The sequence below is a fragment of the Pistacia vera genome, unplaced genomic scaffold, assembly GCF_008641045.1.
Source record: "Pistacia vera cultivar Batoury unplaced genomic scaffold, PisVer_v2 Contig1673, whole genome shotgun sequence".
Classification (NCBI taxonomy): domain Eukaryota; kingdom Viridiplantae; phylum Streptophyta; class Magnoliopsida; order Sapindales; family Anacardiaceae; genus Pistacia; species Pistacia vera.
Genome location: NW_022195762.1, coordinates 5,660 through 17,664, shown reverse-complemented (window position 1 = coordinate 17,664; position 12,005 = coordinate 5,660). Strand labels below are relative to the sequence as shown.

The following is a 12,005-nucleotide window of genomic DNA, read 5'->3' as shown; positions in this document are numbered from 1 at the left end:
ATTTAAGTTTACATACAAGGATCTCAATTAGTTTTAAGGTCTTAAACTAAGTTAATATTATGCTAGCAAACTATTCTTATTAACTTTTTCTCATAAACCCGATGTGATTAGCTCATAAAAGGTTTTTCCTATCAACAATGGGTCATACTTAATCAAATGTGAACTAATCAATGATGAGCTATCACGTTGGGTTTGTAAAAGAAAGTTAATGAGAAGGGTTTGTCAACCTATATTTATTGCTTAGTAGTAATACTATGTTGACAAACCCTTCTTATTAACTTTCTCTCACTAACCCGATGTAGCAGCTCACAATCGAGTCTCACCTGCCAATAATAGGTTCCACCTAACCAAATCTGAGCTAACCAATGATGAGAAAAAAATGTCTCCATAGAAGTCCAATTTGAAGTCTTTGAACATGTGTTGAATGTGAGAAAAAAATGATCATGTCATTTATGAGCTATAGACCAAAAAATATGTAAGCACAAACTTTACACTATCTAAGCCATTTTGCTACATTTATGTAAGGGGAGAAATCAACCAGAAAGTGATAAGAGAGTAGTTCAATAATGGAGATCATGTCAACAAGAACTCACTGAATCCAACCCTTATGCTTTTAGCTTCATTAGGTTACTGTTATATCTTCGTTACAAAGATCACAAAAGGTTTTCCGAGACTCTTTTCTCTTCTAACTGTCTTCTACTTCTTCGCAATCCTTCCTTGGTTTTCTTCATCCAGCTTTCTCAGAGGAATTATTTCTTTCTTCATAACATGGATTGCTTCCTTCAAACTCCTCTTTTGCTTCAACCAGGGCCCTCTTTTTGCCTGTAAAACCTATCTAGATTTTGTTTTAATCACCGTTTTGCCTCTCAAAATCAAAGAAAACATACCAACTTCCTGTTCAAATAGCTTGGAAAAGTATGAGTTCGAGCAGCTTTTTAACAATCCATTTTTGGCTACATCGTTACAAGACTTTTGGGGAAGAAGGTGGAACCATTTATCTTCAAATATTTTGAGGCAAACAATATATGAACGGACCCGAAATTTTGTAAAGGGTATCGCTGGAGCCGGCCCGGCCAAAGTGGTGGCTTTGATCTTTACCCTGGTTGTTTCCGGGATCATGCATGAGACTATTTTTTACTACATCACGTGTGGGAAGTCACTTGGTTCTTTGTGTTGCATGGAATATGCATGATTTTCGAGTCTCCATTGAAGAATCTGGGTCGTGTCATGGGCTAGAGACTGGAGTCCGGTTCATCCGGCTGCATGCCTGCGTCGGTTGTATTATAGTAAGGGAGGTATGATAAATATAATTCACTATGTTTATGTATTTATATACGTGGTATTATAAAACTTTCTCAAATTTAATACCTTTATGATACAAAGTATTAACTTATAATATTGCTGATGGGTATCACCGTGGTACATAAGCTTTTTGTATACTCATAGTATAAGACTGAAATTACCTAAGGGAAATAATGCATACACTTAAAATTTAATTAAGACCTATAAATACCTACAATTAAACATCTAGTAAATGCCTAAACTCCCTTTCAATATTCAAGAATTCTATGAAAGCAATATACTCTCTACGTGCCTTAACATCGACTTCATTCCGCAACAGCGCCGGTATAAACAGCCGTGAGCCGGTGACCGCCACGAAAGCCACCACCAATGGACCGGAAACCACCCTAGGCAACCGCCACTTGTCTTTCAAAGCCCCTTTCCCGGCCATTTCAGCAGCCAAACACAGCCCATGTAAGAGAAAGAAGCACGTGACATCCCACCTCGGCTTCGCTCTTCCAAAGTAATAAAATAGTAACTCATGCATCAAACCAGACACCAAAAAAGTTGCAAGAACCGCTGGCACTCGAGCCCACTTTGCCCCAATCACACGGCTTGAAATGAAGCGGACGGGATTGTATACGGTCGGCCGTAGAATATCTGAAACCATAAGGTTCCATCTTCTTCCCCAGAAGTCTTGCAGTGAAGTCGACAAATATGGCTCAGCAAACTGCGGCTCGAGCTCGATGCCGATTAGCGTTCTAGCCAATGCTCCACCGAGGAGTAGAGTGAGTTCAAGACTGAGATACAAGTAGATGCAATACATAAACAACATGATATCCGGGTGGAAATTTTGTTTGTTGCTGTAAATGAGTAGGAAAAAAGCGAGTAGAAGGAACTTTACGGCGTGTTTTTGGGGTGATTTTGAGGTTTTTAGTGGAGTTTTTTGAAGATTTTGAGATGACGGGTGGTGTTGAATCTTGACAGGGAAACAAGCTAAAGCAATGAAAGTTTGTAAAGAGAGATTTCGGTAGGAAGATAAAGGGCCTTTACCGAAGGCGAAGAGAAGAAGTTTGAAGTTGGCGAGCCAAACGAGGAAGAAACTTGTTGGGCCAACAAAATTAATGGCGTGGAGATTGAAAGGGAGGATGAGGAAGATGAAGATGACGGGGAAAATAGCGAGAAGTCTGGTGAAGCCTTTGGGGATAATCTTTCCAATGGCGTAACAGTAGCAGAGTGATGCCACAGCTGCAAGCCATACCATAATGAACGTGTTGATTTCATTATTTTCACCTTTCATTGTTGCTTAATTTTTCTGGCCTCGTATGAGGAAGAAGATGAAGATGAATTCATACAATGTTGAAATTGAATGAATGATGGATCTTGTGTTAATATTTAGTGGCGCCATGTGTTTGTGATGCGAGCTTGGATTTAATAAAGTCAGGCGGCATGTGCAGTGGAGCACGCTAGCAATATATAAATATTCAAGTTGACATGAAGAGGATCTTGAATCTTGATTATAAATATAATGAGTAAACGACTTTTTTCCAAGATTACACTTTTCCATCCAAAGAGTTTCAATATAGTGATATACAATTTTTCCACTTAAAGTTAATACTTCATTCGTACTCAAAGCCGATTCTGGTCAATTTGGATGGTAAAAATTCTCTCCATCACCACTATTTGAATCTCCAGTCTCTTCTATACAAGACTTTCTAACTCTGGCACTTGATATCTCACCGATTGTTGACCATCGTAAAGCTATGTTTTCTTGTTGTTAATTGATTTCCGACTGATTCTATCGACAAATATTCAATCAGTCGCTACTGTTCGATCCACTAGTCTTCACTCTACAAAACCCCTATTTCCTTAGCTCTTGGTAGCTCGTCGAACGCTGATTGAGAAAGTGAAACGTATTTTGGATAGTAATGAAGTTTTAACTTTGGGTGGAAAAATGTTGTTTTGAATCTTTTTGGGTGAGAAAATGTCATTAAGGCAAACTTTGGGTGGGAAAAAATGGCTTACTCTAAACATAATTGGTAATGAATGATTCAATATAATTAATTAATAATTAGTTGTTAATTAATAAAAGGCTTGTTTACTTGAGACAATTATAAAATTATGAAAGAAAAGTTCATAAGCAATATATTCTTGATGCTGTCATATCTTGCAATTGGGACATGAAAGTATAAATTAAGTTATAACATAGTTGTTATATTAAGTTATTAATCTATACATGGGCAGCTCATATGATTAGAGCAAATTAGAGATAGTATGAACGAGGACACAATCTCAAGTTTGATTTAATATTTCGATTATCCCCGATCTAAGTGTAACATAGAAGTTATATGTTATAATAAATTAAGGAGTTAAAGGCTCCATTTATTTCACCTTTCTAAATAGTATTTTATTCTGAATACTATTGGATAGTATTTAATCAAATAAGATAGATTTCTGAGAATGTGTTTGATACATTTTTTGAAAATATTTAGATTATTTTTAACTCTCTACATTTGTTAATTTAACCAAACACCCCCTCAAACGATAAAAGTTTATAAATTAATAAAAACATTCCCACCCACCCAATTGATTGTTGATAGCCGACCACCACCGCCGGATGGTGGCCGATATCGTTGGAATGGCAAAGATCTGGCCGTCATTGATGGCCAAACGACAGTCATCGTTTGGTTGTAAATCTAGCCAAAAACGGACAGATCGGCATACAACTGGCCAAATCCAATCGGTCGTGCGCCATTCGGGTGACTTTTGACCATCGTCCGATGGTAGTGGCCGATTGTCAGCAAAAAGTTGGGTTGGGGGGGGGGGGAGTTTGTTAATTTTAAAACCTTTATTGAGAAAAATAATTGTTAAATGTTTTGAATTGAATAGAGTATGATTGAATTTTAAACAATATTAAAACAAACATATTTTTATTTTTGAGGATAAGATAATAGAATAGGATAGGGTAGAAAAGTAAACAATGGGAGCCAAAGATGTTTACACAAATTATTAATAAATTCATATATAATTCCGCTCATGGTTTAATGAATAAATGCATTAAAGATTTTATTCTTTAATGTCCTTAACCTACGTTCTTTAAATAACACTTAATGAAATTCAAAAATTTCATATTAGTGATTATCATATTTTAATTCAAATTTCAGTTCTTTAATTAAAATTTTCAATTTCAATACAAATGATTTGTTAGCGGAATATTTGATCAAACACATAACCAATGTGCCTAATTAGAACCATCAAGGAAAGAACTACAAAGAAGAAAAGAAAAGACATACGAAATTTACGTGATTCGGCCTATGTTCATGAGGCACAACAATCTCTTTCTACTTAGGAACAACATATCACCTCTTAATTACATACTTATAAAAGACCTACTACATCGATCACCTATTTATAGTATTCGAATTCAAAGACTTTAAGAACCCACAACCTTCAAAGAATAAGAATTTTAAATAAATATGAATACATAAAAGAAATAAATTTAATGTAAATAAAATAATAATAATTTAATGTAATCCTAGATAAAAAAGCAATAAAGATAAGCTCACAACCCAATTTTACAAACTTTCTTTCATAACTCTAACGTAATAACTCGAAATTGATTAGTTCGTAATTAGATGAACGAGACATATTATAAATTGATCGAATTGCAAATTGTTCTGTTGGAGTTTTAAGAAAAAGATGATAAAATTAAAATATTAAGTATAGTATTACCCATGGAAAAGACTCCGGGATTCTCATCAAAACCAAAGAATGCGTCCATAGATTTCAAAGTGACGATACCACCTTAACAAATCTAAGTACGAAAATGAATATATAAAAGAGAGAAATAGCAAATTATTCGATGAGAACAAAGTGAGGAGATTTCTAGGAAGGTGAAAATGTCAAAGCACGACCAAAATCCTTTACAAACGCGCCTACAGCTGCGTATTCTTCAAACGCCCTAACATCAGTGTTACACCGGAGAAGTGTTGGGAAGAACCACCAAAAACTGGTAACCATCACGAATCCAACCGTCAACATCGTCCTTAAAACCGTTATTAACCGCGACTTGATCATGATATTTTGATTGGCCCAAACTTTTTTCAAAGCAATCTCAGCCATTAAACACATTCCATGGAACACAAAAAACCACGTAATCTCCCAGGTGGGTCTGACGCGCCCCAAGTAGTAAAAAATCAGCTCGTGCATTGCAGCCGAGACAAGAAACGTGCTAAAAACCGCCGGGAGTGGAGCCCACTTCCGACCGACGGCACGGGCGGAAATATAGAGAACTGGTTCGTGCACGGTCGGTCGAAGAATGCGGGTGACCATGAGGTTCCATCTTCTTCCCCAGAAGTCTTGCAGTGACGTGGCGAGATAGGGCTCGTCGAACTGCGGCTCGAGCTCGAGGCCGAACAGGGCCCGAACCAGGGCTTGAACCATGGCAAGGGTGAGCTCGAGGACGAAGAAAATATGGAAACTATAGAGAACAAGAATGAGCTTTGGGTGAAGGTAGTTATTATAGTTATATGCCTGTAAAAGTGCAGCCAAAAGGAGACATTTTATGGCGTAGTTTAAAGGAGATTTGTGGCCTTTTCTGGATTTTGAAAGAGGGTTTTGTTGGATTTTGATGGGCAAACAAGCCATGGCGATGAACCGAGGTAAAGAGAGAGGAGGGTTAGAGGAAGACAGTGGGCCTTTACCGAAGGCGAAAAGCAAGAGTTTGAAGTTGGTAAGCCAAGCGAGGAAGAAGGCGGTCATACCGCCGAGATGAATGGAGGATAGTTTGAGAGGAAGGAAGAGAAAAAGGCAAATAATTGGGAGTACACAGAAGAGTCCGGTGAAGCCTTTAGGGGTTACTTTGCTGATGGCATAGCAGTAGGATAGAGATATGAAGACTGAGAGCCATACCTTGGTGAAGTTGAACACCTCTCCTGCAGGCACCATTTTGCTGCTGATCTTCTGCAATGATTTTTGGAAAGATTTTGGTGTTGGAGCCTTCGAGGTGCAGAAAATCAAAGTCTTTACAGAATAAAGTTAAGCGACAGAATAAATGCCCTTGCCTCCTTGGGGCCCTGGGGGCCGATGCTTAATTATTTATTGCTTACTTTCCTCCAATACGAATTAAGATTAGGAATTGACCGTCAGCTTAGGAAAATACAGTTTATTTTGGTAATTGCCACGTCAATAGATGATTATTTGGGTATGATGGTTCTCGTCTCTTTTCAAATATATTGTGTCAATGGCCGCCAATGTGGAATCGTGAGGCATCAATTCCTCATCAATGTTTGTCTTTTAGCTGAGATAATTCTCTGTTTCGTCCAGGTGTTGTGGACAAAAATATTGTTCTCTCGTACCATAATTGAGGTTAATTGATTCTTTAATTTGTTGCCTTCATATGCTAGTTCCATGTGCATTGTATTTTTGTCTAAATTATAAACGAGAGATACTGATCTTTGGGATGTTTTGCTAAGTAGATTCATTATTAATGAAAGAAGAAATCATAGTAGAGATTTGCAGAGTTGATAGTTTTTAGTAGAGATTTGCAGAGTTGATAGTTTTCAGTAACAAGGATAAAATTTCTTTAAAAGAGAACTCTCATAAGATATTAAAATATGTTGGTGTCAAAGTCCAACATCGATTAAGAGACGAGAGTTTTGATCACTTATATAGCACAATGACACTTTCACTACTCAAGAGATCTTTTCAGGACAAAACCGTACTGGTCTGGACTCAAAACGGATAATACTGTTAGAAACACACCTACCATCTCTACCATGTATCTGGATCCGACATACCTGGAATAAAGATAATCCAAGCTAAACAAGAATATACATCCAAGTTCCACAAATCCAACATTCTTTCTTCTCAATTATCATCATCATCTTCTCCAATCCCTTTATCATTCAGTTCATCCCGGGCACTATTGCCTCCTCCACCACCGGCATTCATCACCCTTTTCTCCTTTTTTTCATCGTCGTCATATGTGTTAGATAAAGAGTAATATAACGAGTTATTAAAACCAAGACAAAGGAGGTGATGAAAACGACTGCTCTGCCACCATTTCAGCATCTGCAATTGTTTTATTTATACGTTTCAGCTACAGTACGGTACCGTTTAAATGAGTCCGTAAGAGGCCATCAAATCCTTAAGGCCAATACTTTCTCTGGGCTTAATTGCAACTCGGAATGTTTATATCCAGTACTTAAAGAATATAACCCTTTATAAAACCATTTATTTAGCAAATAAAAATATTTTGTCTCACTTGCTTTTAAAAGAGAAATTATATTAAATAACACTATTTTAAGCTTTGAGTTGAAAAGTGGCTCAAGAAATAGCGTAATCCCATTTTACAGGTTGAAAACGGGTTTTGACCGACACCAGCCACACCACCTCTTACAGACTTACAGCCACATTCAGCCAACTTCACCCTTCAACGCTAAAGTGGTCCAATATTGCCGAATCATGTCAATAGACCGAATTTGGCCAAACCTTACATGCTGGAATTTGGCTAAATCTTAGTGTTTCGGCCAAAACATGCTTCTTCCTCTCCAAATGACTTGTAATTTTTGGCCTACAAGATCATTAGGATCAGCCAAAACCCCTTGTCGGCCAAAAATGCAAGTCTCCATTATCATTTGCCACTGCCAAGAAGCATTAAAACCACCCAAAATTGCACCATCAAACAATAATCAACCCCATCTCTCGTTCAAAACCAACAACTCCATTAAAAATCCAAAATCAACTTAAATGCAATTCAAATCAACTAAAATCCAAGACCAAATCAAATAACAAAATCGGTTTTTAGGTTGGGTTTTCGAAGTTTTCAATAGAGGGAATGGTTAGTATGAGTTTAAAGAAGATGAATGAAAGTTTAGGTTTATTTATATATAAGGGCATTTTCATCCTTCAAATTTATGTAAAATGAGGTTGTGCTATTTCTTGAGAAGGTTTTCAAAAAGTGTTAAGATTTCAAATTTTTTTTCCCTTTTTGGTATCTGGGGATGTTCGGATTAGCTTTCATGCACCTCAACTAGTCTTCCGAAATGAAGTTAACAACTCGATAAACCTTCAATAGTTATCCTTTATTAGTAATCATGGGGGTTTAAACTTAAAATCTCTTAAATAATACACCTCGTGAACTGCTACCTAGAGGGAGAGCTTTAGATTTCAATTCCCAACACAAAATAGTGTCATTTAATATAGTTTCTCAAAATGGGTTATCTGTTATGAGAGAGAAAGTTCAGTTATCCTTCTTGAACAAAAATTGCCTAAACATAATTTCCCAGAAGCAAATTTGGAGAAGTAATGTTATATCAGAAAAAACTGAATACCCTGTTCACTTTTAATATTATATACTGAATTGGGTTATGAATTTGTAGGACTTTCTTGTGACCACTGCAGAAGAATAGAACAACTGAATGATTCAGAAAGAGAAAAGAAGAAAAAGAGAAAGTTAACACTGCACTGCTTTCAAGTTTCAACCTTCTTTTTTTTTGTTTTTTTGAGTCCCCCAGTACTGAATCATCAGTTAACAACCTCAAACTACAAAGATAAAGCTTACCACAACACTAATTAATAATGCTGAAAAGCAAAAGAATTACAAAGTGACTGTGTGTGTGCGCTCAAACAGCCAAGCTCAATTTTTATTGATTGAGACTCTTCCTGAATGAAATGAATTTTTACTTGCTCCAATTGTTTCCAAATCCTCTCTCTTCTTCTTCTTCTTCACTGTGTAGAATCCACCAGTCTCAGATAGACTCAAAGAATAAGACACGCAAATGTGAAATATGTTAACATCTGAAGCAGATTTCAACTCAAAAACCATTTTGACTGAGGGGCCAAGCACTGAAACTCATCGGCAATTCACACTTCAAGTCGCCTGCCAATCTTTACGGATGTCGAATGTATGTTGATCTCCAGGTAGCACTTGTTGTCATCATCAACAAACTGAAAATACGCGAAAGCAGCCATCGAGGAATCATTAAGAGAATTGCAAATAGACACTTTGTAAACAGTGAAAATGGTATGAGGCTATTTTATCTATACAGTCGTGGCCCACAAATTGAAATTCACTTTATGCTTTATACCAGACATGTTATGAGGCCGACAACTAATTGAGTGGATCATTCATGGTAAAGTAACTCATATGGTATGGAGAAAATGAACATAGCCCCACTCTATTAGCTGCAATAATCATTTTAGGGCCACCGACTTGCAAATGGCATCAAATTAATATTGATCATAAAAGATATTTCAATGATGTATGAAAGCCAACTACTCACCTACGAGTCCCTCAATGAGAGATTAAAGATTACACAATCAAGGGTATGTGTTCATCACAACTGCAGTCATTTTCTTTCTTATTACTTGTCGTGTCTCAGAAGCTTAGCATGAATTTATATGTAGTGAATATGTGCAGGGAGCACTATGGTCCACCTATCTTAAAATTTTGAATTATAGCCTATGTCTCAAAATTTTCTATCACTCACAAATTGTTGGCATACTCATGCTGTAGCGAAGACTATAATCACAGAACACCTCAGAACTTCACCTCTTCTAGCCGATATGATCCTCTAGCAAAAATGCCGGACGGGTGGAGTTTCTTTCGGGCATTCTTGTTATAAGTTCTGCCTGAGGCTAAGGTTCCAGCATTTCCTTCGTGCTACCAACTGTTAAAGGATTCATAGTTCATGTGGGGGATAATCATACCCAAGCGTCGAAGGCCTATTCTTTCTCAAAACTTAGAGAAAACAGAGAGAGCGAGATTACCCTTGACACCAGTTTTTCCAACTTTGTTAGTGTATTTGAGGCCGGATACATATTTTGCTAACCTGGAAAGTGAACTGTAGGCTGTAAGGCTACCTTCTTTTAAGGTAAACCACAAACTTTGACTTTGCCACTGTCAGGAAGCTGCGAACAATCATACTGGTCTACCGGGCGATTATTGAAAGGCCAAGTCTTAACATCGGTTCACGTTTCTACCATCATGCTAATGGTAAAAGAAAATATGAGAGGCATGATAAAATCTATCCCATTACAAGCGAAATATATAGTTTATTACAAAAAGAATCAAAAGGAACCAACATCAGCAGCAGTGAGCCAAATTGAAATAATTTCCATGGCAACGTTTGAGGAATCAACACAATCATCATACAAATTTGTTGAATTTTAACCCCCATTGTCAAAGTTTTTTCTCTTATATTTACCAACTTTTCAAGAGAATTTCCCCATCTCAGAGCACCCAATGCATCAAGATGTCTGATGCCTAGGAACCAATTCAAAGAGGCACAATATTAACCCCACGTATGCATTATCAAAGTGATCTTTCGAGTGAGAAAGAGTAAAAAACTTACAAGAAACGAAAGAAATTGTAACTTTAAAGGCATTGAGATAAAGATCAAACTTTTGTTTGCTCTGTTATCAAATTCTCGAGTCCCAACAAACTAACGAAAAAATTAAGCAAATTAGTGTTTTTTTTTTTTTTTTTTTACCCTCAACAGAATTGATATCCACACTCCCAAGAACTGTCTTTCCATCTCCTCAAGCTCTCGTCATCCTAAAGTCCTCAAAAAACCAGCACAAAAAGAAATAAAATTAAAAGAGAAGAAGAAGAAGAAGAAGAAACAAAGAAAGAAGACTAAAGAACAAACAAAACCTTATCCTTTTCAAATGTGTTCTTAAGAGTGTACAAGGACCCAACTCAATCTGTCTATCTCATCTTCTTCCTTCATCCTCAGTTTGCAGAAATAGAATTCTCACTCATTTGCTCTAGATATACTCCACCACTGGCTCATTCTTAGCCTGTTCATTTGGAGGTGTTTTGTTACCGTCTCACACCCGAAACTCCACCACCCCACTCTCATTGCTCTTTCCACTCAAAAACCCCATGGTTGCTGGAACTTAGATCCACCCCAACCTCCAAGACGATCAAAAGTCCATCAACATACACACAAACAAAGATATAGAATCACCACTCGTCACTGACTAAATAACCGAAGTAAAGTACACCAAGGAAAGCCAAACCACTACGGCTCCTTTTAAAAACCAGAATCATGACTACACAACACAAACAAAAAACGAGAGCAACCCATGCAGAACAAGAAAAGAATTATAAAAAAAAGCAAATATAGCAAAAACCAACAAACCCCAAAGATAACCCTCAAAGAAGAAAGATACAAGGAAAAGAAAGAGAGAGCAAGATAGAGATGGGTTTGTTATGGAAAGAAAGTTATCACAAATGAAAGAGAAATGTCATGGGTGATCCGAAATTTGACAATCAACTTTGAAAAGAAAAGAAGAGGAGAGAGAAGTGAGGATCGTGAAGGTCACTCCTGCACTAGCTTACACGAAGACCTGAATTCGAGGAGGGTTTTTTTCTTTGTTTTTCTTTTGTTGGCTACAGAGTTGTTGGTACATATTTTTTTTTTTTTTTTTCTAGGCCACAAACACACGAGAGAAACAAAGGACAGCTTAGCCTAGGATTGATGATGAAAGATGCTGTTTGACTCTTTCTCATGATTGGATTTTACTTTGGTTATATAGACGTATATCTCTAACCGGCTGAACTCTTAGTTTCCCCACCGTCTCTTTTTTCCTACTCTTTGTTTTCATGGAATATCTTAGGATTCTACATTAAGATACATCTTTTTTTTTCACTATTGGGTTTAGGTCATTCATGAATAAAAGATTACATAGGACTTGTTTCTATTCTGAAAGCTTTG

The 12,005-nt window shown here is 36.9% G+C and overlaps 2 protein-coding genes and 1 pseudogene across 2 annotated transcripts; 1 reads left to right on the top strand and 2 right to left on the bottom strand.

Annotated features, from left to right (window-relative positions):
* Positions 1-586: 586 nt before the first annotated feature.
* Positions 587-1,236, top strand: LOC116125537 (annotated as a pseudogene).
* Positions 1,237-1,519: 283 nt separating this feature from the next.
* On the bottom strand, positions 1,520-2,581 carry LOC116125536 (acyl-CoA--sterol O-acyltransferase 1-like). Its single transcript, XM_031411240.1, has one exon. It carries the CDS (start codon positions 2,579-2,581, stop codon positions 1,520-1,522), a length of 1,062 nt encoding a protein of 353 aa, XP_031267100.1.
* A 2,453-nt stretch (positions 2,582-5,034) lies between these two features.
* On the bottom strand, positions 5,035-6,334 carry LOC116125538 (acyl-CoA--sterol O-acyltransferase 1-like). Its single transcript, XM_031411242.1, has one exon. It carries the CDS (start codon positions 6,226-6,228, stop codon positions 5,167-5,169), a length of 1,062 nt encoding a protein of 353 aa, XP_031267102.1. The 5' UTR covers positions 6,229-6,334; the 3' UTR covers positions 5,035-5,166.
* Between the last annotated feature and the right edge of the window lie 5,671 nt (positions 6,335-12,005).